We start from the raw sequence: 27426 nt of genomic DNA, 5'->3' as shown, positions 1-27426 counted from the left end.
TGTAACATTGCGGCCAATGCGTGGCATATTGTGTATGGTTTAACATTGCGACCAATGCGTTGTCGGTTGTGTATGGTGTAACATTGCGGACAATGCTGGTATGTTGTTTATTTTTTAACATTGCGGCCAATGCGTGGACGGTTGTGTATGGTGTAACATTGAGGACAATGCGTGCATGTTGTGTATGGTGTAACATTGAGGCCAATGCGTGGACGGTTGTGTATGGTGTAAGATTGCGGCCAATGCGTGGACAGTTGTGTATAGTGTAATATTGAGGCCAATGCGTGGACGGTTGTGTATGGTGTAAGATTGCGGCCAATGCCTGGACAGTTGTGTATGGTGTAACATTGAGGCCAATGCGTGGATGTTTGTGTATAGTGTAACATTGCGGCCAATGCGTGACGGTTGTGTATGGTAAGATTGCGGCCAATGCGTGGACGGTTGTGTATGGTGTAACATTGTGGCAATGCGTTGGCAGTTGTGTATGGTGTAACATTCCAGCCAATGCGTGGACGGTTGTGTATGTGTAACATTGCGGACAATGCGTGGACGGTTGTGTATGGTGTAACATTATGACCAATTCGTGGACGTTTTGTGCATGGTGTAACTTGCGGCCAATGCGTGGACGGTTGTGTATGATGTAACATTGCGGCCAATGCGTGGACGGTTGTGTATGGTGTAACATCGCGGCCAATGCGTGGACGGTTGTGTATGGTGTAACATTGAGGCCAATGCCTGGACAGTTGTGTATGGTGTAACATTGAGGCCAATGCGTGGACGGTGCTGTATGGTGTAACATTGAGGCCAATGCGTGGCATGTTGTGTATGGTGTAACATTGAGGCCAATGCGTGGACGGTTGTGTATGGTGTAATTTGATGCCGATGCGTGAACGGTTGTGTATGGTGTAACATTGAGGCTAGGCATGCTGTGTATGGTGTAATATTAAGGCCAATGCGTGGACGGTTGTGCATGGTGTAACATTGCGGCCAATGCGTGGACGGTTGTGTATGGTGTAACATTGAGGCCAATGCGTGGCATGTTGTGTATGGTGTAAGATTGCGGTCAATGCGTGGCATGTTGTGTATGGTGTAACATTGAGGCCAATGCGTGGTATGTTGTGTATGGTGTAACATTGAGGCAAATGCGTCGCATGTTGTGTATGGTATAATAATGAGGCCAATGCGTGGTATGTTGTGTATGGTGTAACATTGAGGCCAATGCATGGTCTGTTGTGTATGGTGTAACATTGAGGCCAATGCGTGGTATGTTGTGTATGGTGTAACATTGCGGCCAATGCTAGGCATACTGTGAATGGTGTAATATTGAGGCCAATGCGTGGACAGTTGTGAATGGTGTTACATTGCGGGCAATGCGTGGCATGTTTGTGTATGGTGTAAGATTGCGGCCAATGCGTGGCATGTTGTGTATGATGTAACATTGAGGCCAATGCGTGGTATGTTGTGTATGGTGAAACATGAGGCCAATGCGTCGCATGTTGTGTATGGTGTAATAATGAGGCCAATGCGTGGTATGTTGTGTATGGTGTAACATTGAGGCTAATGCATGGTCTGTTGTGTATGGTGTAACATTGAGGCCAATGCGTGGTATGTTGTGTATGGTGTAAGATTGCGGCCAATGCGTGGCATGTTGTGTATGGTGTACTATTGAGGCCAATGCGTGGACGGTTGTGTATGGTGTAATATTGATGCCAATGCGTGGACGGTTGTGTATGGTGTTACATTGAGGCCAATGCGTGGTATGTTGTGTATGGTGTAACATTGAGGCCAATGCGTGGTATGTTGTGTATGGTGAAAGATTGCGGCCAATGCGTGGACGGTTGTGTATGGTGTAACATTGAGGCCAATGCGTGCATGTTGTGTATGGTGTTTCATTGAGGCTAATGCATAATCGGTTGTGTATGGTGTAACATTGAGGCAATGCGTGTATGTTGTGTATGGTGTAACATTGAGGCCAATGCGTGGTATGTTGTGTATGGTGTAACATTGAGGCTAGGCATGCTGTGTATGGGTGTAATATTCAGGCCAATGCGTGGACAGTTGTGTATGGTATAATATTTCAGCCAATGTGTGGACGGTTGTGTATGGTGTAATATTGATGCCAATGCGTGGACGTTGTGTATGGTGTAACATTGAGGCCAATGCGTGGACGGATGTGTATGGTATAAGATTGCTGCAAAGCGTGGACCGTTTTTGTATGGTGTAACATTGAGGCCAATGCGTGGACGGTTGTGTATGGTGTAACATTGAGGCCAATGCGTGGTATGTTGTGTATGGTGTAAGATTGCAGCCAATGCTTGGACGGTTGTGTATGTGTAACATTGAGGCCAATGCGTGGCATGTAGTGTATGGGTGTTCCATTGAGGCCAATGCATGGACGGTTGTGTATGGTGTAACATTGAGGCCAATGCGTGGCATGTTGTGTATGGTGTAACATTGAGACCAATGCGTGGACGGTTGTGTATGGTGTAAGATTGCGGCCAATGCGTGGACAGTTGTGTATAGTGTAATATTGAGGCCAATGCGTGGACGGTTGTGTATGGTGTAAGATTGCGGCCAATGCCTGGACAGTTGTGCATGGTGTAACATTGAGGCCAATGCGTGGATGTTTGTGTATAGTGTAACATTGCGGCCAATGCGTGGACGGTTGTGTATTGTGTAAGATTGCGGCCAATGCGTGGACGGTTGTGTATGGTGTAACATTGTGGCCAATGCGTTGGCGGTTGTGTATGGTGTAACATTCCAGCCAATGCGTGGACGGTTGTGTATGGTGTAACATTGCGGACAATGCGTGGACGGTTGTGTATGGTGTAACATTACGGCCAATTCGTGGACGGTTGTGCATGGTGTAACATTGCGGCCAATGCGTGGACGGTTGTGTATGATGTAACATTGCGGCCAATGCGTGGACGGTTGTGTATGGTGTAACATCGCGGCCAATGCGTAGACGGTTGTGTATGGTGTAACATTGAGGCCAATGCCTGGACAGTTGTGTATGGTGTAACATTGAGGCCAATGCGTGGCATGTTGTGTATGGTGTAAGATTGCGGTCAATGCGTGGCATGTTGTGTATGGTGTAACATTGAGGCCAATGCGTGGTATGTTGTGTATGGTGTAACATTGAGGCAAATGCGTCGCATGTTGTGTATGGTATAATAATGAGGCCAATGCGTGGTATGTTGTGTATGGTGTAACATTGAGGCCAATGCATGGTCTGTTGTGTATGGTGTAACATTGAGGCCAATGCGTGGTATGTTGTGTATGGTGTAACATTGCGGCCAATGCTAGGCATACTGTGAATGGTGTAATATTGAGGCCAATGCGTGGACGGTTGTGAATGGTGTTACATTGCGGGCAATGCGTGGCATGTTGTGTATGGTGTAAGATTGCGGCCAATGCGTGGCATGTTGTGTATGATGTAACATTGAGGCCAATGCGTGGTATGTTGTGTATGGTGAAACATTGAGGCCAATGCGTCGCATGTTGTGTATGGTGTAATAATGAGGCCAATGCGTGGTATGTTGTGTATGGTGTAACATTGAGGCTAATGCATGGTCTGTTGTGTATGGTGTAACATTGAGGCCAATGCGTGGTATGTTGTGTATGGTGTAAGATTGCGGCCAATGCGTGGCATGTTGTGTATGGTGTACTATTGAGGCCAATGCGTGGACGGTTGTGTATGGTGTAATATTGATGCCAATGCGTGGACGGTTGTGTATGGTGTTACATTGAGGCCAATGCGTGGTATGTTGTGTATGGTGTAACATTGAGGCCAATGCGTGGTATGTTGTGTATGGTGAAAGATTGCGGCCAATGCGTGGACGGTTGTGTATGGTGTAACATTGAGGCCAATGCGTGGCATGTTGTGTATGGTGTTTCATTGAGGCTAATGCATAATCGGTTGTGTATGGTGTAACATTGAGGCCAATGCGTGGTATGTTGTGTATGGTGTAACATTGAGGCCAATGCGTGGTATGTTGTGTATGGTGTAACATTGAGGCTAGGCATGCTGTGTATGGTGTAATATTCAGGCCAATGCGTGGACAGTTGTGTATGGTATAATATTTCAGCCAATGTGTGGACGGTTGTGTATGGTGTAATATTGATGCCAATGCGTGGACGGTTGTGTATGGTGTAACATTGAGGCCAATGCGTGGACGGATGTGTATGGTATAAGATTGCGGCCAAAGCGTGGACCGTTTTGTATGGTGTAACATTGAGGCCAATGCGTGGACGGTTGTGTATGGTGTAACATTGAGGCCAATGCGTGGTATGTTGTGTATGGTGTAAGATTGCAGCCAATGCTTGGACGGTTGTGTATGGTGTAACATTGAGGCCAATGCGTGGCATGTAGTGTATGGTGTTCCATTGAGGCCAATGCATGGACGGTTGTGTATGGTGTAACATTGAGGCCAATGCGTGGTATGTTGTGTATGGTGTAACATTGAGGCGTATGCGTCGCTTGTTGTGTATGGTGTAATAATGAGGCCAATGCGTGGTATGCTGTGTATGGTGTAACATTGAGGCCAATGCATGGTCTGTTGTGTATGGTGTAACATTGAGGCCAATGCGTGGTATGTTGTGTATGGTGTAACATTGAGGCCAATACGTGGTGTGTTGTGTATGGTGTAACATTGCTGCCAATGCGTGACATGTTGTGTATGGTGTAATATTGAGGCCAATGCGTGGACGGTTGTGTATGGTATAATATTTCAGGCAATGTGTGGACGGTTGTGTATGGTGTAATATTGATGCCAATGCGTGGTATGTTGTGTATTGTGTAAAATTGCAGCCAATGCTTGGACGGTTGTGTATGGTGTAACATTGAGGCCAATGCGTGGCATGTAGTGTATGGTGTTCGATTGAGGCCAATGCGTGGTATGTTGTGTATGGTGTAACATTGCGGCCAATGCGAGGACGGTTGTGTATAGTGTAAGATTGCGGTCAATACGTGGACGGTTGTGTATGGTGTAAGATTGCGGCAAATGCGTGTACAGTTGTGTATGGTGTAACATTGCGGCCAATGCGTGGACTGTTGTGTATGGTGTAACATTGCGGCCAATGCCTGGCATGTTGTGTATGGTGTAACATTGCGGCCAATGCGAGGACGGTTGTGTATAGTGTAAGATTGCGGTCAATACGTGGACGGTTGTGTATGGTGTAAGATTGCGGCAAATGCGTGTACAGTTGTGTATGGTGTAACATTGCGGCCAATGCGTGGACTGTTGTGTATGGTGTAACATTGCGGCCAATGCCTGGCATGTTGTGTATGGTGTAACATTGCGGCCAATGCGTGGCATATTGTGTATGGTTTAACATTGCGACCAATGCGTTGTCGGTTGTGTATGGTGTAACATTGCGGACAATGCCTGGTATGTTGTTTATTTTTTAACATTGCGGCCAATGCGTGGACGGTTGTGTATGGTGTAACATTGAGGACAATGCGTGGCATGTTGTGTATGGTGTAACATTGAGGCCAATGCGTGGACGGTTGTGTATGGTGTAAGATTGCGGCCAATGCGTGGACAGTTGTGTATAGTGTAATATTGAGGCCAATGCGTGGACGGTTGTGTATGGTGTAAGATTGCGGCCAATGCCTGGACAGTTGTGTATGGTGTAACATTGAGGCCAATGCGTGGATGTTTGTGTATAGTGTAACATTGCGGCCAATGCGTGGACGGTTGTGTATGGTGTAAGATTGCGGCCAATGCGTGGACGGTTGTGTATGGTGTAACATTGTGGCCAATGCGTTGGCAGTTGTGTATGGTGTAACATTCCAGCCAATGCGTGGACGGTTGTGTATGGTGTAACATTGCGGACAATGCGTGGACGGTTGTGTATGGTGTAACATTACGACCAATTCGTGGACGTTTGTGCATGGTGTAACTTTGCGGCCAATGCGTGGACGGTTGTGTATGATGTAACATTGCGGCCAATGCGTGGACGGTTGTGTATGGTGTAACATCGCGGCCAATGCGTGGACGGTTGTGTATGGTGTAACATTGAGGCCAATGCCTGGACAGTTGTGTATGGTGTAACATTGAGGCCAATGCGTGGACGGTGCTGTATGGTGTAACATTGAGGCCAATGCGAGGCATGTTGTGTATGGTGTAACATTGAGGCCAATGCGTGGACGGTTGTGTATGGTGTAATATTGATGCCGATGCGTGAACGGTTGTGTATGGTGTAACATTGAGGCTAGGCATGCTGTGTATGGTGTAATATTAAGGCCAATGCGTGGACGGTTGTGCATGGTGTAACATTGCGGCCAATGCGTGGACGGTTGTGTATGGTGTAACATTGCGGCCAATGCGTGGACGGTTGTGCATGGTGTAACATAGCGGCCAATGCGTGGACTGTTGTGCATGGTGTAACATTGAGGCCAATGCGTGGACGGTGCTGTATGGTGTAACATTGAGGCCAATGCGTGGTATGTAGTGCATGGTGTAACATTGAGGCCAATGCGTGGTATGTTGTGTATGGTGTAACATTGAGGCCAATGGATGGTCTGTTGTGTATGGTGTAACATTGAGGCTAGGCATGCTGTGTATGGTGTAATATTGAGGCCAATGCGTGGACGGTTGTGCATGGTGTAACATTGCGGCCAATGCGTGGACGGTTGTGTATGGTGTAACATTGCGGCCAATGCGTGGACAGTTGTGCATGGTGTAACATAGCGGCCAATGCGTGGACTGTTGTGCATGGTGTAACATTGCGGCCAATGCGTGGACGGTTGTGTATGCTGTAACATTGCAGCCAATGCCTGGAATGTTGTGTATGGTGTAACATGGTGGCCAATGCCTTGCATGTTGTGTATGGTGTAAGATTGCGGCCAATGCGTGGACGGTTCTGTATGGTGTAACATTGAGGCCAATTCGTACACTGTTGTGTATGGTGTAACATTGCAGCCAATGCCTGGCATGTTGTGTATGGTGTAACATTGCGGCCAATGCATGGAATGTTGTGTGTGGTGTATCATTGCGACCAATGCGTGGACGGTTGTGTATGGTGTAACATTGCGGCCAATGCATGGCATGTTGTGCATGGTGTAACATTGCGACCAATGCATGGCATGTTGTGTATGGTGTAACATTGAGGCCAATGCGTACACTGTTGTGTATGGTGTAACATTGCAGCCAATGCCTGGCATGTTGTGTATGGTGTAACATTGCGGCCAATGCATGGAATGTTGTGTGTGGTGTATCATTGCGGCCAATGCGTGGACGGTTGTGTATGGTGTAAAATTGCGGCCAATGCATGGCATGTTGTAGCATTGCGGCCAATGCATGGTATGTTGTGCATGGTGTAACATTGCAGCCAATGCGTGGACGGTTGTGTATGGTGTGACATTGAGGCCAATACGTAGACGGTTGTGTATGGTGTAACATTACGGCCAATGCATGGCATGTTGTGTATGGTGTAACTTTGCGGCCAATGCGTAGACGGTTGTGTATGGCGTAATATTGCGGCCAATTCGTGGACGGTTGTGCATGGTGTAAAATTGCGGCCAATGCGTGGTCTGTTGTGTATGGTGTAAGATTGCGGTCAATGCGTGGGCGGTTGTGTATGGTGTAAGATTGCGGCCAATGCGTGGACGGTTGTGTATGGTGTAACATTGCGGCCAATGCGTGGACTGTTGTGTATGGTGTAACATTGAAGCCACAACGTGGCATGTTGTGTATGGTGTAATATTGAGGCCAATGCGTGTTATGTTTTGTATTGTGTAACATTGAGGACAATGCATGGCATGTTGTGTATGGTGTAACATTGAGGCCAATGCAGGGACGGTTGTGTATGGTATAATATTGCGGCCAATGCGTGGACGGTTGTGCATGGTGTAACATTGAGGCCAATGCGTGGTATGTTGTGTATGGTGTAACATTGAGGCCAATGCGTGGACGGTTGTGTATGGTGTAAGATTGCGGCCAATGCGTGGACGGTTGTGTATGGTGTAACATTGAGGCCAATGCGTGGTATGTTTTGTATGGTGTAACATTGAGGCCAATGCGTGGGCGGTTGTGTATGGTGTAACATTGCGGCCAATGCGTGGACGGTTGTGTATGGTGTTACATTGCGGCCAATGCGTGGTATGTTGTGCATGGTGTAACATTGCGGCCAATGCGTGGATGGTTGTGGATGGTGTAACATTGAGGCCAATGCGTGCACGGTTGAGTATGGTGTAATATTGCGGCTAATGCGTGGTATGTTGTGTATGGTGTAACATTGCGGCCAATCATGGTATGTTGTGTATGGTGTAACATTGAGGCCAATGCGTAGTATGTAGTGTATGGTGTTACATTGCGGCCAATGCGTGGTAAATTGTGTATGGTGCAACATTGCAGCCAATGCGTGGACGGTTGTATATGGTGTAAGATTAAGGCCATTACGTGGACGGTTGTGTATGGCGTAATATTTCGGCCAATGCGTGAACGGTTGTGTATGGTGTAACATTGCGGCCAATGCTTGGACGGTTGTATATGGTGTAAGATTGCGGCCAATGTATTGACTGTTGTGTATGGTGTAACATTGAGGCCAATGCGTGACGGTTGTGCATGGTGTAACATTGCGGCCAATGCATGGCATGTTGTGTATGGTGTAAGATTGCGGCCAATGCGTGGACGGTTGTGTATGGTGTAAGATTGCGGCCAATGCATGGCATGTTGTGCATGGTGTAACATTGCGGCCAATGCATGGCATGTTGTGCATGGGGTAATATTGCGGCCAATGCGTGGACGGTTGTGTATGGTGTAACATTGAGGCCAATACGTGGACGGTTGTGTATGGTGTTACATTACGGCCAATGCATGGCATGTTGTGTATGGTGTAACATAGCGGCCAATGCGTACACGGTTGTGTATGGCGTAATATTGCGACCAATTCGTGGACGGTTGTGCATGGTGTAACATTGCGGCCAATGCGTGGACGGTTGTGTATGGTGTAAGATTGCGGTCAATGCGTGGGCGGTTGTGTATGGTGTAAGATTTCAGCCAATGCGTGGACGGTTGTGTATGGTGTAACATTGCGGCCAATGCCTGGCATGTTGTTTATGGTGTAACATTGCGGCCAATGCGTGGACTGTTGTGTATGGTGTAAGATTGCAGCCAATTTATGGCATGTTGTGTATGGTGTAACATTGCGACCAAAGCGTTGACGGTTGTGTATAGAGTAACATTGCGGCCAATGCGTGGACGGTTGTGTATGGTGTAACATTACGGCCAATGCATGGCATGTTGTGTATGGTGTAACATTGCGGCTAATGCGTGGACGGTTGTGTATGGCGTAATATTGCGGCCAATGCGTGGACGGTTGTGCATGGTGTAACATTGAGGCCAATGCGTGGTATGTTGTGTATGGTGTAACATTGCGGCCAATGCGTGGACGGTTTTATATGGTGTAAGATTGCGGCCAATGCGTGGACGGTTGTGTATGGTGTAACATTGCGGCCAATGCCTGGCATGTTGTGTATGGTGTAACATTGCGGCCAATGCGTGGTCTGTTGTGTATGGTGTAACATTGCGGCCAATGCGTGGCATGTTGTTTATGGTGTAACATTGCGACCAATGCGTTGACGGTTGTGTATGGTGTAACATTGCGGCCAATGCCTTGCATGATTTGTATGGTGTAACATTGCGGCCAATGCGTGGATGGTTGTGTATGGTGTAACATTGAGGCCAATGCGTGGCATGTTGTGTATGGTGTAACATTGAGGCCAATGCGTGGACGGTTGTGTATGGTGTAAGATTGCGGCCAATGCGTGGACGGTTGTGTATGGTGTAACATTGAGGCCAATGCGTGGACGGTTGTGTATGGTGTAACATTGCGGCCAATGCGTGGACGGTTGTGTATGGTGTAATATTGCGGCCAATGCGTGGACGGTTATGTATTGTGTTACATTGCGGGCAATGCGTGGCATGTTGTGTATGGTGTAACATTGCGGCCAATGCGTGGCATGTTGTGTATGGTGTAACATTGAGGCCAATGCGTGGGCGGTTGTTTATGGTGTAACATTCCGGCCAATGTGCGGCATGTTGTGTATGGTGTAACATTGCGGCCAATGTGTGGCATACTGTGTATGGTGTAACATTGCGGCCAATGCGTGGACGGTTGTGTATGGTGTAACATTGAGGCCAATGTGTGGACGGTTGTGTATGGTGTAACGTTGCGGCCAATGCGTGGCATGTTGTGTATGGTTTAACATTGCGGCCAATGCATGGCATGTTGTGCATGGTGTAACATTGCGGCCAATGCGTGGACGGTTGTGTATGGTGTAACATTGAGGCCAATGCGTGGCATGTTGTGTATGGTGTAACATTGCGGCCAATGCATGGTATGTTGTGTATGGTGTAACATTGAGGCCAATGTGTGGCATGTTGTTTATGGTGTAACATTGCAGCCAATGCGTGGACGGTTGTGTATGGTGTAACATTGCGGCCAATGCGTGGACGGTTGTGTATGGTGTAACATTGAGGCCAATTCGTGGACGGTTATTAAAAGTTACATTGCGGTCAATGCGTGGGCGGTTGTGTATGGTGTAACATTGCGGCCAATGCGTGGACGGTTGTGTATGGTGTAACATTGAGGCCAATGCGTGGTATGTTGTGTATGGTGTAACATTGCGGCCAATGCGTGGACGGTTGTGTATGGTGTAAGATTGCGGTCAATGCGTGGACGGTTGTGTGGTGTAACATTGAGGCCAATGCGTGGCATGTTGTGTATTGTGTAACATTGAGGCCAATGCGTGGACGGTTGTATATGGTGTAACAGTGAGGCCAATGCGTGGTATGTTGTGTATTGTATAACATTTCGGCAAATGCGTTGGCGGTTGTGTATGGTGTAACATTTCAGCCAATGCATGGACGGTTGTTTATGGTGTAACATTGAGGCCAATGCGTGGTATGTTGTGCATGGTGTAACATTGCGGCCAATGCGTGGACGGTTGTGTATGGTGTAACATTGCGGCCAATGCGTGGACGGTTGTGTATGGTGTAACATTGAGGCCAATGCGTGGCATGTTGTGTATTGTGTAACATTGAGGCCAATGCGTGGGCGGTTGTGTATGTTGTAACATTGTGGCCAATGTGAGGACAGTTGTATATGGTGTAACATTGAGCAAAATGCGTGGCATTTTGTGTATGGTGTAACATTGAGGCAAATGCCTGGACGGTTGTGCATGGTGTAACATAGCGGCCAATGCGTGGCATGTTGTGTATCGTGTAACATTGAGGCCAATGCGTGGACGGTTGTGTATGGTGTAACATTGAGGCCAATGCGTGGCATGTTGTGTATGGTGTAACATTGAGGCCAATGCGTGGGCGGTTGTGTATGGTGTAACATTGAGGCCAATGCGTGGACGGTTGTGTATGGTGTAACATTGCGGCCGATGCATGGCATGTTTTGCATGGTGTAACATTGCGGCCAATGCGTTGACGGTTGTGTATGGTGTAACATTGCGGCCAATGCGTGGCATGTTGTGTATGGTGTAACATTGCGGCCAATGCCTGGACGGTTTTGCATGGTGTGACATTGCGGCCAATGCGTGGACGGTTGTGCATGGTGTAACATTGTGGCCAATGCGTGGACGGTTGTGTATGGTGTAACATTGCGGCCAATGCGTGGCATGTTGTGTATGGTGTAACATTTCAGCCAATGCGTGGTATGTTGTGTATGGTGTAACATTGAGGCCAATACGTGGGCGATTGTGTATGGTGTAACATTGCGGCCAATGCGTGGACGGTTGTGTATGGTGTAACATTGAGGCCAATGCCTGGCATGTTGTGTATGGTGTAACATTGCGGCCAATGCGTGGTATGTTGTGTATGGTGTAACATTGAGGCCAATGCGTGGACGGTTGTGTATGGTGTAACATTGCGGCCAATGCGTGGACGGTTGTGTATGGTGTAACATTGCGGCCAATGCGTGGACGGTTGTGTATGGTGTAACATTGCGGCCAATGCGTGGACGGTTGTGTATGGTGTAACATTGCGGCCAATGCGTGGTATGTTGTGTATGGTGTAACATTTCGGCCAATGCGTGGACGGTTGTGTATGGTGTAACATTGCGGCCATTGCGTGGACGGTTGTGTGGTGTAACATTGTGGCCAATGCGTGGCATGTTGTGTATGGTGTAACATTGAGGCCAATGCGTGGCATGTTGTGTATGGTGTAACATTGAGGCCAATGCGTTGACGGTTGTGTATGGTGTAACATTGCGGCCAATGCGTGGCATGTTGTGTATGGTGTAACATTTCGGCCAATGCGTGGTATGTTGTGTATGGTGTAACATTGAGGCCAATACGTGGGCGGTTGTGTATGGTGTAACATTGCGGCCAATGCGTGGACGGTTGTGTATGGTGTAACAGTGAGGCCAATGCCTGGCATGTTCTGTATGATGTAACATTGCGGCCAATGCACGGTATGTTGTGTATGGTGTAACATTGAGGCCAATGCGTGGACGGTTGTGTATGATGTAACATTGCGGCCAATGCGTGGACGGTTGTGTATGGTGTAGCATTGCGGCCAATGCGTGGACGGTTGTGTATGGTGTAACATTGCGGCCAATGCATGGACGGTTGTGTATGGTGTAACATTGCGGCCAATGCGTGGTATGTTGTGTATGGTGTAACATTTCGGCCAATGTGTGGACGGTTGTGTATGGTGTAACATTGCGGCCAATGCGTGGACGGTTGTGTGGTGTAACATTGAGGCCAATGCGTGGCATGTTGTGTATGGTGTAACATTGCGGCCAATGCATGCCATGTTGTGTATGGTGTAACATTGCGGCCAATGCGTGGACGGTTGTGTATGGTGTAACATTGCGGCCAATTTATGGCATGTTGTGTATGATGTAACATTGTGTCCATGTTATGGCATATTGTGTATGGTGTAACATTACGGCCTATTTTTGGCATGTTATGTATGGTGTAACATTACGCCTTATGTATGGCATGTTGTGTATGGAGTAACATTGCGGCAAGTGCATGGCATGATGTTTATGGTGTAACATTACGCCTTATGTATGACATGTTGTGTATGGTGTAACATTGCGGCCAATACATGGAATGTTGTTTATGGTGTAACATTACGACCAATGCATCGAATGTTTGGCGAAGTATTTCGGCCAATGCATGGAAGTCTGTGTAAGGGGCAATATTACGCCCAATGTATGAAATGTTGTGAATTGGTTAACATTGCTGCAATGTAGCGGCTGCATTAAAGGATTGAATACTATATATTGTGACATGAGATTGGCCACATTCCAATTAAAAGATTTAATATTTAACAAAAAATGTCATTTAAATATGATTTCCTTTTTTTAATTTTCTTATTTTACTGTAAGAACATGTGCGTAAATAAAATTCCTATTGGACTGAGGACTGAAAGGAATAGCGGTATAAGATCCTATTAACCGTAGTGTGCGTGCCTTGTGTGTTTATTTTCTTAGACCATTTTGGCGGATAATTGTGAAAAATGAGCAAACGTTTTAAGTGTCTCTCGTCCTCGCCAAATGTTGAATCCTTTCGCATGATTGTCACATTCAATGAAATCTATGAGTATATTTCCGGGAAGCAATATACGCCTTAATGGACACAAAATCATTCCTACAACACAACATACTTAATGGTATTTCTTTCAACACATTAATTGCTCAAGAAATGCGTCATTAAGGCGAATGTTAACCATGATTTACTTGTGTGTGGACCTCGTTAATATTATCCGATTGGAAAGAAGGTGGAAGCCCTGAGGACATCTTACTGACTCGGAATGGCAATTGTTTTTTTTCTTCATTTTTTATCTTTTTTAAGAAACAAAGTCAAAACAAATTATGAAATATGACTGATGAGACCAGTTTGTAACACGCTTCATCAATTACGTTAGCTCACATGACGCAAACTACACTAGGTTAAGTTTTGTCATTGTTTGTCGTCGGAAATAACTGTGTCAAACCGCTACGCCAACTTCAATCAAATGTCAGGGGAAGTGTTCTTTGGAGATCGTCTTTCAAAGTTATTGCGTTAAGGGTTGAGGTTTTCATTTTGAAAGACGAACTGTCGAAGTCAATGTGTTGTTATACAGAGAAACAAAAAAGGTTTATGTCGATTCGCTAAAGAGAACGAAAGTATGAATATTACAGTCTTGTAACATTTATGAAATGCTCACTGTTTATACCTGAAATCATTGATGGATCTTTTAAAAATAAATATTTTGAGAATTTAAACTTGCAGGAATTGTGTAAATTTGCTGAATTTTATTTCTTTTGGAATTTGGATGATTTTGTTCACCTATTCTTTTAAACTGAATGGAAAACAGATCATTCATTGTAATTCAAAAAAGATCTTTTCTGAGTCTTAGTCTAGACTCGGACTTGAGACTGTTTGTAATCTTAGTCTAGACTCGGACTTGAGACTGTTTGTAATCATAGTCTAGACTCGGACTTGAGACTGTTTGCAATCATAGTCTAGACTCGGACTTGAGACTGTTTGCAATCACAGTCTAGACTCGGACTTGAGACTGTTTGCAATCACAGTCTAGACTCGGACTTGAGACTGTTTGTAATCACAGTCAAGACTCGGACTTGAGACTGTTTGTAATCACAGTCTAGACTCGGACTTGAGACTGTTTGTAATTACAGTCTAGACTCGGACTTGAGACTGTTTGTAATCACAGTCTAGACTCGGACTTGAGACTGTTTGTAATCATAGCCCCAGGTCTGGTGACATAAAGCTAGGGGACTCCGGTGAGTGATAAACGGCACTCACTCCTTCCTGTTCCGTGATAAGACTATGTTTTCTAAACGTTCGATTCGCGCTGTTTTGAGTCGTTCAAATTATCAATCACGTTGCATTTATACCTATGACGTGGGCCGTTTATACTGCCAAAACTAGAATATCAAAGTGCGAGCCATAACGTTACTCTGGTGAATGCAGATGTTACATGTATTGATATATAAGATTCGGTACATTATCTGTACTGCATACCTGCTTGGTGACCTAGATCCGTTCAAATAAAGTATGTTTTCCTATATGATATTTAAGCATGTATTTTTCAAGATTTATTTGGAAAATTCTAAAATTTTCTATTGATTCCATTTACAGAAGTGTTTGAATAAACAAGATATACGCCTTAATTGACACAAAATATAAAATTTGAGAGAAATTCATGAGGATTTTTGTAGTATGATTTGGAACATTTTTATTTGGTATATTTGCCTTAGGGCAAACTTCTGTGATCTTCGCAATTTTTCGGAATGGATCAATCGTGGGTCTCCGATTTAGGTCGAGTTCGAGGTATGTTGGTTCGAATATCATACTTACCATTATAGACGGCCGTCTGGTGTTCCAAAACCTTGAATCCTGCAATAAGGGCGGTCTTCACACCGCCATCATACCCGGAACCTTATGGTTATATTAGTCCATGTTGCATATTCGCTTGAATTTTTTTGCACATTTATTGTTAAGTGATGTTTTCCATAGATCCTCTTGTATGAAGATAAATTAGTGCATATGTCTGAATGCCTACTTTATATAAAGATACTATTAGTATAGTACAATATAATTATTTAATTTATTAATGAAATAAAGTATTTTTGTGTAGTTTGTTATTAAGTTAAACAAACTCTGTTATTTCGTTCCAAACAGTTTACACAATATGCACAGATATGAAATAACAACTTCAAATGTTTCCCTTCATCAATGATATCACCCGATATATAATAATAATAATAATAATAATAATAATAATAATAATAATAATAATAATAATAATAATAATAATAACTTTATTTAAAGAAGGTAACACATTAAGACATAGGCATCATATTATGAAAAACATAACACACGTCTTATTTACAATGCGGCCTTCTGAAAGAACACGCACGCACGCACGCACGCACGCACACACACTAAATAAGATGTGATGCAAATAATACTCAAACCACGAATGAGAAAACACATTTTGAACAGTACCGCAAAAATACGTATTGTTAAAAAGCATTATTACATTTTTTCATCATGGCCTATAACTAAAATTAATGATCGTTTTGACATGTAAAATGCTTAGAATGGGATTTCAGAAAGGTACGTATTAAAATGTAATACGAAAACATAAAGAAACATGAATATAATACTATAAGTATCTTTCATGTGTTTCCGGTACGGATAGAAAAATCCGACCCGAGGGCACGTGCGTAAGCCGGTAACGAGGCTTGCCGAGTTACTGGTCACGCAACGTGCCCAAGGGTCGGATTTTTCCATCCGTACTGGAAACACATGATTGATATTTTTTCTTGCATATCTAAATTTACCAAATTGAGGAAAAAATGACGTTGAAAACGAACTTTTGTACAATTACACCAAAAAGCGCGTGCGACGTTGTTTACTGACGTCATAGAGCGCAGTAATTTTGAATAACTAAAAATAGCGTTTTAAACGATAATTTATTTTCAATTTTAATTAAAAGTCTTGCAAACATATATATTTGATTGTGCTGTATTCAAATGGCATAATATATTTTTCATAAACCATACAATAAATAAAATAAGAAGTGGCGCGTTGTTGCGCGTGACTCATTTTACATGGGGTATGTAAGATGGGGTTTTCCAGCACTGGTCACATGACCGGAAACACACGTCCGGTATGCAAGAAATTCATTAAACACATCAATGCTTAATAATACATCAATTTGTACCTAAATGGTAACAAGAAAACTCATCAAAATTGTTTAATTGAGTCAGTAGGACAGTCACACATTTATTTAACACCTTACTCAACATATACATACGTATAAACTATACCTGTGGTATGCATGGAATTATGCATACAATTTTTACAACGGATTTTGCGATTGTTGATGTAAATAGAACTTCTTGCAGCGGGTTTTAAATGTCTTTTCCGTGTTAGACTTACGTATTTCTTCTGGTAAAAAATTCTAAACTTTCCAACTGTAGCATGCAAACGAGTGTTTCTTGTATTGTGTTTTATGTCGAAAGTGAGCAATGTCTTGTCGCGTGGAAGATCGTAATCCATATCTTGTGTTGCTAGATATCTTAATAATGTCTCTTATGTAACTCGGTGTAAGATTATTAATATATTTAGATACCATAACAGCCGTTTGATATCTGCAACGGTATTCCAACTGAAGCCATTCTATTTTTTTAAATCATTCATGCGATGGCGTTTTAATAGGCTTAAAGAGAATATTTTTTGCAGCTCTTATTGAAGCATGGTGATTCGTCTCATATGCGTATGCTTACTTTCCCCCAAAACGCTACAACAATACTCAAACATAAGAAGTGTATACGATTTATAAAACAATTATCTCATTTGATCCGTTAAAAATAATTGAGTCTTTTTAAAAGGGCTATCTTTGCAGTTACTTTCTTGCAGACAAATTCAACTTGCAGATTCCACGACAATGATGAATCAATAATAATTCCAAGCAATTTCTTCGAAGTTACATTTTCAATTAGTACTTTGTCTACGAATAAATTGAGTGCACATGCATTTCTTAACTTTGCATTGGACCCCAGCAACATGCAATTAGTTTTTTGTGGATGTATTGCCATGTTGTTTACTTTGCACCAATCCGATACCATATCTAAATTTATTTGCAACGTACGTTCAATTTCCTGCGTATTTGAACTTTTTGCATATAATGTAGTATCATCAGCATATAAGTCAATCAAGAATTTTTCAATTTCAAAGGTTATGTCATTAATATATATAAGAAAAAGAATAGGACCAAGAATGGATCCTTGAGTAACTCCAGACCTTATACATCTTCGTGAAGATTGGGAATCCCCAAACTTTACAATTTGGTGTCTATCTTTCAAATATGAAGTTATCAGTTGGACGGAGTTATCACTGAAATTGTATAATTTCAATTTATGTAAAAGTATTTGGTGATCTACTAGATCGAACGCCTTTCGTAAATCAAGAAAGAGAGCACCTACATAGTTTCCATTGTCAATTCCATCAATCCAATCATCAATTATTCTTATCAACGCTGTATGACAAGAATGTTCTTTTCTCGAAACCCAGATTGAAATTCATGTATGACATTCGTATTTTTTAAAAATGTTTTGATTTGATCTGCCAAGTGCCGTTCAAACACCTTTGACAGTGTTGGAAGGATAGAAATTGGTCTATAATTATTTGGATCATTGCGATCAGAAGATTTATATATAGGCGAAACCTTAGCCTATTTAAATGAGTCTGGGAAAAATCCTAGCCGTATGCTATTATTTATAATGGACGTTAGAGGTATAACAATACAATCACCACATTGTTTTAGGATATTAGGCCCTATTCCATCTAATCCTGTAGCTTTCGCCGTATTAAGTTTATCAATATACATTTTTACCTCTAATGGGGTGATGTAAGATATATCAAAGTACTGACCCTTTAACAAACTATTTAATTTAGTACCAAGTTTTGAAAAATGTGTTCATCGAACATTGATTTATTGATACAATCGGATGTGTCAGTAAAATGCTTATTGAACACATCTAATATTTGTGCATCGCCAACAACATTTATTCCGTTTGTATGAAGGTATTGTGGTAATATTATACTATTATTGTTAATAGTGTCATTATGATTATTCAACTCTCTGAGGTTCTTCCATAACACCCTAGAATCTTTACAGTTTTTAGAGAGCTGTATTTCAGAAACGCGACTAGTCGCCTGACACGACATATTGAACATGAATATATTAATACACACCACCTGCGTAGCAACAGAACTACTTACGTGAATGTGGGGCGTCAAGTACCTGCTTATGTGTATTTAACGCGTTATTGCCTTTTTTATGACAAACATTGCGTGTTACTCTTAGTATAGTTGTACCGTTGCAATTTGGTGAGTTTTATTGAACAAAATAATGAAAAATAATGAAAGTATAGCATTTACATACGAAGTAATTTTACCCTACATCCAATAGTAAGCTACACCACATGTTTGCACCCCGTGTGACGTCAAACATATCCCGGCATTCAAGACTGACCCGGCAAACCCCGGCAAAGAACTTATTTTATGAATGGAAGCTATTAAGAAATAAATCATACGCGGTTAAAGAGTTCATGTCATGTAATATTTTGTGAAATAGCTTTTATGTTTCAAATGATTTTTTTTCAGCAGCAATCGAACTAGTGTATTTGTTTGAGTAAATTATTTGGATTATACCTATCACAGTGTGTCAACGTTATGCCTATTGTTATTTTGGACTATAGGGTGTAGTTTTTAAAGTCATACACAATATGGCGGCGATTATGCGGAAATGAAATTGAATGTTACTTCGAACACGTTCTTCTACAAAATAACCGACCTGTATTTAGTGTTATTGCTTTAACATCAATCGAAGCAAAAATGGCATCAATGTATGCGTCTAAAAATGTTAAATTTAGATGGAGACAATCCAGAAATGAGCTGCCATGAAGTGATCGATTTCGGACACGAAGGTACATGTACATTAGTCTGAAATAATAGACGTGTTATACGGGATTCTTCCAATCCCTAACGTCTAAACGGTTTTGTGCAAAAAGCGGGGGTGTTTGAAAAATATTAAAATTGTATTAAGTGAAGTATTTTATGGTTGAAATGGATAATAAAGTAAAGATTTATATTCATATTTTACCATGGAAGTGCAAAGCTATATTGCAAAAAAAACAAGCATTTAATGCATTAAAACACATTATTTACCTTTTCATTAAAAGGAAAGTTGACTGACACAGACAACAATTATGCCAAGTGGAACAACTTGACCCAATCGTAATAATTCGGCCACCTCCGACAAGCTTCGAGATAATACAATCGTAACAACTCGGCCTTGGCCAAACAATCTGAACACCTCCGCCAGTATCCAACAGGGATTGACTATCTCGAAGCTTACCGAAGATGGCGAGTTGTTACAATTGATGGCCGAAATGTTCCGATTGTTGTAAAATTATGAACTGCAGCCTTGCAGGTGCCCTTCATGTATATATTGTTATGTTTTGACAGAATGAAATGAAGAAAAAACCACCAAACTCATAATTATTTGCTTGATATTACTTTTTAGTTACGGAATTTATATAAAATAACATTATCTGGTAATATTTCTTGTTTTTATGATATGTTATAGATGCAATATGCATTAACCCGGAATCCCGATCGGAATAACTACCCACTTTTCGTACAAAACAATTTGTACGTGAAGGATTTGCTGTATCAAAAATCGTAAAAAAAATCTGTCAACGTACAATTATTTGGACTAGAAGGTACATCTAGCTGATCTACATCTCTTAGTCTAAATATTTGTACGTTGACGGACTCTTTTTACGATTAAAAAAAATGTATATATATATATATATATATATATATGGCAAATCCTTCACTACAACATCTTCATGTTACTTTCAATTCAGAGTTGATTATTCACTAAAATTATTTCGCATTTTTAATTATTGTTTAACCTGAAACGTCTCAACCATCAAAAAGAACATATAATTATGCTTCAATAGTCTAAAAAAATAGACGTGTTATATGGGATTCTTCTAATCCCTTACGTCTAATCGGGTTTGTGCAAAACAGGGTGGGGGTTGAAAAATATTGAAATCGTAGTTCGATAAGTATTATATGTTTGAAATAGATATTAAAGGTTTATGTTCGTATTTTAGTTATTACCATGGAAGTGCAAAGCTATATTGCAAAAAAACAAGCATTTAATGCATGAAAACACATTATTTACCTTTTCATTAAAAGGAAAGTTGACTGACACAGACAACAATTATGCCAAGTGGAACAACTTGACCCAATCGTAATAATTCGGCCACCTCCGACAAGCTTCGAGATTATACAATCGTAACAACTCGGCCTTGGCCAAACAATCTGAACACCTCCGCCAGTATCCAACAGGGATTGACTATCTCGAAGCTTACCGAAGATGGCGAGTTGTTACAATTGATGGCCGAAATGTTCCGATTGTTGTAAAATTGTGAACTGCAGCCTTGCAGGTGCCCTTCATGTATATATTGTTATGTTTTGACAGAATGAAATGAAGAAAAAACCATCAAACTCATAATTATTTGCTTGATATTACTTTTTAGTTACGGAATTTATATAAAATAACATTATCTGGTAATATTTCTTGTTTTTATGATATGTTATAGATGCAATATGCATTAACCCGGAATCCCGATCGGAATAACTACCCACTTTTCGTACAAAACAATTTGTACGTGAAGGATTTGCTGTATCAAAAATCGTAAAAAAAATCTGTCAACGTACAATTATTTGGACTAGAAGGTACATCTAGCTGATCTACATCTCTTAGTCTAAATATTTGTACGTTGACGGACTCTTTTTACGATTAAAAAAAATGTATATATATATATATATATATATATATGGCAAATCCTTCACTACAACATCTTCATGTTACTTTCAATTCAGAGTTGATTATTCACTAAAATTATTTCGCATTTTTAATTATTGTTTAACCTGAAACGTCTCAACCATCAAAAAGAACATATAATTATGCTTCAATAGTCTAAAAAAATAGACGTGTTATATGGGATTCTTCTAATCCCTTACGTCTAATCGGGTTTGTGCAAAACAGGGTGGGGGTTGAAAAATATTGAAATCGTAGTTCGATAAGTATTATATGTTTGAAATAGATATTAAAGGTTTATGTTCGTATTTTAGTTATTACCATGGAAGTGCAAAGCTATATTGCAAAAAAACAAGCATTTAATGCATGAAAACACATTATTTACCTTTTCATTAAAAGGAAAGTTGACTGACACAGACAACAATTATGCCAAGTGGAACAACTTGACCCAATCGTAATAATTCGGCCACCTCCGACAAGCTTCGAGATTATACAATCGTAACAACTCGGCCTTGGCCAAACAATCTGAACACCTCCGCCAGTATCCAACAGGGATTGACTATCTCGAAGCTTACCGAAGATGGCGAGTTGTTACAATTGATGGCCGAAATGTTCCGATTGTTGTAAAATTGTGAACTGCAGCCTTGCAGGTGCCCTTCATGTATATATTGTTATGTTTTGACAGAATGAAATGAAGAAAAAACCATCAAACTCATAATTATTTGCTTGATATTACTTTTTAGTTACGGAATTTATATAAAATAACATTATCTGGTAATATTTCTTGTTTTTATGATATGTTATAGATGCAATATGCATTAACCCGGAATCCCGATCGGAATAACTACCCACTTTTCGTACAAAACAATTTGTACGTGAAGGATTTGCTGTATCAAAAATCGTAAAAAAAATCTGTCAACGTACAATTATTTGGACTAGAAGGTACATCTAGCTGATCTACATCTCTTAGTCTAAATATTTGTACGTTGACGGACTCTTTTTACGATTAAAAAAATGTATATATATATATATATATATATATGGCAAATCCTTCACTACAACATCTTCATGTCACTTTCAATTCAGAGTTGATTATTCACTAAAATTATTTCGCATTTTTAATTATTGTTTAACCTGAAACGTCTCAACCATCAAAAAAGAACATATAATTATGCTTCAATAGTCTAAAAAAATAGACGTGTTATATGGGATTCTTCAAATCCCTTACGTCTAATCGGGTTTGTGCAAAACAGGGTGGGGGTTGAAAAATATTGAAATCGTAGTTCGATAAGTATTATATGTTTGAAATAGATATTAAAGGTTTATATTCGTATTTTAGTTATTACCATGTAAGTGCAAAGATTTTTTTCACAAAACAAGCATTTAATGCATTTAAACACAACCATTTTACATCTATGTAAATCTATGCACCGCAGCCTTGCAGATGATCTTCATGTATAAGAGTTTATATCATTATGTTTTGACAGTATGAAATGAAGAAAAACACTCATCAAACTCATAATAATTCGTCAGCTTTTATATTTTGCGTACATAACTCATATTTTAGATATATAATTATCTGACCCGGAATCCCAATCGGAATAGCTACCCACTTTTGGTACAAAAAAATTGTATGTGAAGGATATGCCATTTCAAAATTTGTAAAAAGATCAGTTAAGTTACTATTATTTGGACTAGTGCTTCAAGTGTTTGATTTATTGTCTCTATAATGTATAATGCACCTGTCAATTGTAGAGCCAAGCTGGGAGCTGCCTAAAAATATGTTACCCGGTTAGCTCAGTTTGACAGATCTCCATGCAAATGTTGACATGGTCGTGGGTTCAAGCACCATACAAGTAGCATCTTTTCTCAAAGGTTTACTTTAGAACCCATCATCCAGGAGTAAACAATTATTTTTTATTAAATATTACAGGCCATGTTCTTTTGTAAACTTTCAGATTGAGAAGTGCCTGGATACAAGGCTAGTATTGTTAACATCATCTGATACAATCAACTGGAACAAAGCTGAAATGGCTGCCTGACCTGACTTAAAAATTGGATGGCAGTACATCAGACTAGAAGATTACAAGTATTGAGGTGGACAAAATGAAACCTGAGCCTACCAAAGCAAACAGATTGCACAAGAAACACATAAATGCAGGTATTTACTGAGATATTGTAATTATTGTTTTGAAACTTCTCATTCATTTAGGAAGTTCAGTTGAAACAGAGTTGGCAAAAAAAAAGAACAAAGGTATAAACATTTTGAATTCTAATTCAAATGAGAACTTTACTGGCCAGCACAGAATGGTAAAATGCTAGTCTACCAATATAAATATGCCTGGTTCGAATCAGTAAAGCTGATGAATGTACTGGTTGTGTAGCCATATGTTTAAGCTGCACTCTCACAGATTGTCTGTTTTACCAACTCTTTTTTTATTTCTTGGTCTTGTAATGAATTATTTTATGCGAATTTCTGAACACTGGACATAACAGACAACTGGAAAAAGTGGATCACTGCTTTCTTATATTAATTCAGGCAAAAAAGACAACTGAAAATATTGGAACGCTGTTTTCTTATTTTAATACGGTCAAAAGATGATGTTCTACGCCAAAAATCTCATTATTAGTAAAGCGTTAGTAATGCTTTTAACCATAAAACCAATAGTTACAAATGTAAATATAAAAAACATGATCTTATCTTTTGTCAGCAGTCTTATTTCATCAGTTTTCATACTGCTTTTCATTAGCTTATTCCAAGCCAAAAAGTAAAAGAAGTTGTCAAAACCTTCAATCTGTGACTGAGAGTGCAAGCACTCTTACAGATTGAACGTTTTGACTACTTTATTTATTTTTTGTCTTGGAACGGGCCAATTTATGTGAAAATGCATGTTAACCATTCATATAAGATTGCTGACAATAAATTTGTCAAAAAATGTTTATATTTAAGTTCAAAATGGTTAATGCATTTTTCTTAAACCGTTAGTAACGCTTTAAGCCATAAAACCTTTGTTTTCGACCTGAAATATGGAAGTCTGCAATCTAATATTTTGCCAGTAGTCTTTTATCACTGGTTTGCAGATATTTTAGCATAAAAATAGGTCATTCCAAGACAAAAAATACACAAGTTGTAAAAACAGTAAATCTGTGAGAGTGCAGCTTTAAATGACTAAATGTTTTGATTTTCTCATGGTTATTTAAATTTAGAATTGATAGGAGGGAAAATCACTATGTAGTTTCATGTTCATAGTGAGATCAAAACCCATGTACATGCCCAAATGAGCATTCGAAAATATCAAAATGGTACTTGTTGTATGTAGTGTAAGTTAATTAACATAATAAACAAAAATATTTAATCAATTTCAATTTATTATGCCCCTTTCAAAGAAGAGGAGTATATTGCTTTGCACATGTTGGCCGCTACGTCCGTCTGTCTGACAGTAGACCAAAGCTTTTCCGGGTGATAGCTCTACAATTCCTAGACCTATTGTCAAACTTGACATGAAAGTTTGGTTTAACCAGTAGATGCCCCCTTTTGATTTTAGGGGTAATATGGTCAAAGGTCACAGTGACTTAAACAGGAAGGTGTCAAACCATACATCTGACTGATAAGTTGACAATGCCTGCACCTATGGCCATCAAACTCAACAATCCTGCCATGCGGTAATTTAAAATGACCCACATTCGGCATTATAATTTATGTTAATGTCTCCTATGATATGATACTCTAAATTTAAGTCTTCAACATTCTTTAACTGATTACTGAACATATTAATCCATTCTAACTTACTATCAGGTGGTCGATAAATGAAACACACTAAAAATGGTTTGGCATTACAAAAACATACTTCAATCCAAATTGCTTCAATGTGTTCAGACTCAAATTATTTTCTTCGAATGAATGGTATATTTTCTCTTATGTACACCAATATGCCACCGCCCTTTTTAGTGTTTCTATATTTACGTTCAAAAATATAACCAGGAACGTTTATCATTTTGCCTGAAATTCTGGCAGTCAAAAATGTTTCACAGAACACAAAAATATCAAAAGTTTTGCGCGATGACATCAAATGATATAAACTTGATTTCATCAAATTTTGGCAAGAAATGTTGGACATTCAAGCATGCAACGTGTAAACCTTTGCAACAAAAATGAAAGGTGTCATCGAGTTCATTTATAAATACTTTACCTGATAGTGTTTCATTAGTGCTGTACTTGTGATTGCATTGAAGGTTGATGCTTTTAGCAGAAATATTACGTCTAATACATACACAATTATAAAAATTACACTCTGAACAAATATTAAGCAAATTTTCAAACCTGTTCTTGCTAGTAAAATCAATTGTGTGACTGTCAGTAAATCCCTAATAGAAAAGTCGTCGACATGCTTCTGTTGCATGATTATCCATATTGCAGTTCGTACAAAAGACTCTAGTCTTGTTGTAATTATGTCCGTGCATAACACCTTCATAAGAGGACTGTCTATACGGATGGGATTGCCCGTGCTCAGGTCGTTCTCCCGCAAGTCCATAGCCAGTCCTTCCGGCAAAATCGTTCCTTCCGGTTCGCTGTCGTTCTGGCTGCGTATACCAACCGCTTCCGGTAGGCAGATCTCTTCAAGTGTCATGTCGGCCAGGATGTTTATACCACGCGCTTCCGGCAGAGTGATACCTTCCAATATGTCGCGCCGGATGTTCGAACATTGCACTTCCGGTGAAACTATTTCTTCCGGCGTCTTGTCGCGCCGGAAGTTCCGCCCAGGAGCTTCCGCGGGGGTGATACCTTCTCGTCAGCTGTCGCGCCGGATATTCTCGATAGCCACTTCCGGTACAGGGATCCCTTCCGGTGTTCTGTTGCGGATGTCTTTGATATGGATGGCGCATAGGATAATTAAAACCATCTCTTCCGGTTATCTCGTTTCTTCTGATCTCAGGTCGCACATATTGTACATTACAAGACGATTCTGTGAATCGATTCCTTCTAGTAAACTGTCCAACCGGATGTCCAGTGTAAGCGTTTCCGGTGAAGTGGCCAGTTTGTTTTTCGTGCCGCATCTGATATTGGTAACCGTTCCTGTCGGAATTGTTGTCACCTTGCAAAGACGGTGATGGAAAATCTCTCCTGTCTGCAATATTAACACGGCGTTTGATGCATTGAAATAGCCTTGTTTCACCTTGGTCATTAATGTGTATACCATCACTATGGAAAATATGTTGGACCGCGTTGCCATTTCGGTAGACGAAGGAGCTATAGATATCTATTACCTCAGCATCAGTCTCTGCACACACACGCTGTACCAATTCATTTATCGGAGATACATTTGCATCCCGTCGTGGACACACAGTGCACACATAAACTTTACATTCACACTAGCGCAAATGTTCAACGGTTTTCTTAAGATCTCCGTAGATTGTATCCAGTGGAGCCCGGGCTGCAGCATCATTCCCGCCGGCGTAGATTATAACCGAATGCCACTCTTTCTTGCTTGAATCATTTAACTTAGTGCAGATGTGTGATAACTTCTTGCCTGGATTTACGTCAAGTTCAACTTTTGGATGCAGACGCCGAAATTTCATACATTTGAAGATTGAATCGCCAATCACCGGTGTTTTTGTTTTGTCCTCAATCGGTCTCACGTCGTTTTCAAAAGCTGTTTTCTGTGATGTTATTTTTGTAGAAATTGGACTCTGCAATTTCAATGTTTCATTTAGTTGTTTCACTGCGTCAGATATCGCTTGCAATTTCTTTGCATTGGATTCGTTCATTTTTTCACAAGACGACTTCTGCTGCATAGTACTCGATTCCACATCTTCAAGGTGACGGTCAGTAAAATCAGAGTTTGTTTTATTTTGTCTTTTGACGCTGAACATTTCATCCCGTAGTTGAGCAAAACCCTCTTCTGTCTGGGTTATATGATATTCCAGATAAGTTTCTAATCGACTGACAGATTCTTGTAGACCTTTGAGTAAAACAATGGTTTCCGAGATGGGATGTTAGAAATCTATGGCATCGACTTCGTTCGTACTTGTTGTCTGTGAATTTTCT

At 40.9% G+C, this 27426-nt stretch overlaps 1 protein-coding gene across 1 annotated transcript in view; it reads right to left on the bottom strand.

Moving 5' to 3' along the window:
- The window catches only part of LOC128223215 (sideroflexin-2-like), a 47421-nt gene extending 29446 nt beyond the window's left edge, over nt 1-17975 (bottom strand). The window contains exon 1 of the mRNA XM_052932505.1: nt 17965-17975. Within this exon, the coding sequence (XP_052788465.1) occupies nt 17965-17975 (11 nt within the window). The remainder of the gene's footprint in view (nt 1-17964) is intronic.
- Nucleotides 17976-27426: the final 9451 nt, after the last annotated feature.

This window comes from Mya arenaria, chromosome 17 (assembly GCF_026914265.1).
Source record: "Mya arenaria isolate MELC-2E11 chromosome 17, ASM2691426v1".
Taxonomy (NCBI): Eukaryota; Metazoa; Mollusca; class Bivalvia; order Myida; family Myidae; genus Mya; species Mya arenaria.
Note: the sequence above shows the minus strand (reverse complement) of the source record. Positions and strands in the feature narration are given on the sequence as shown.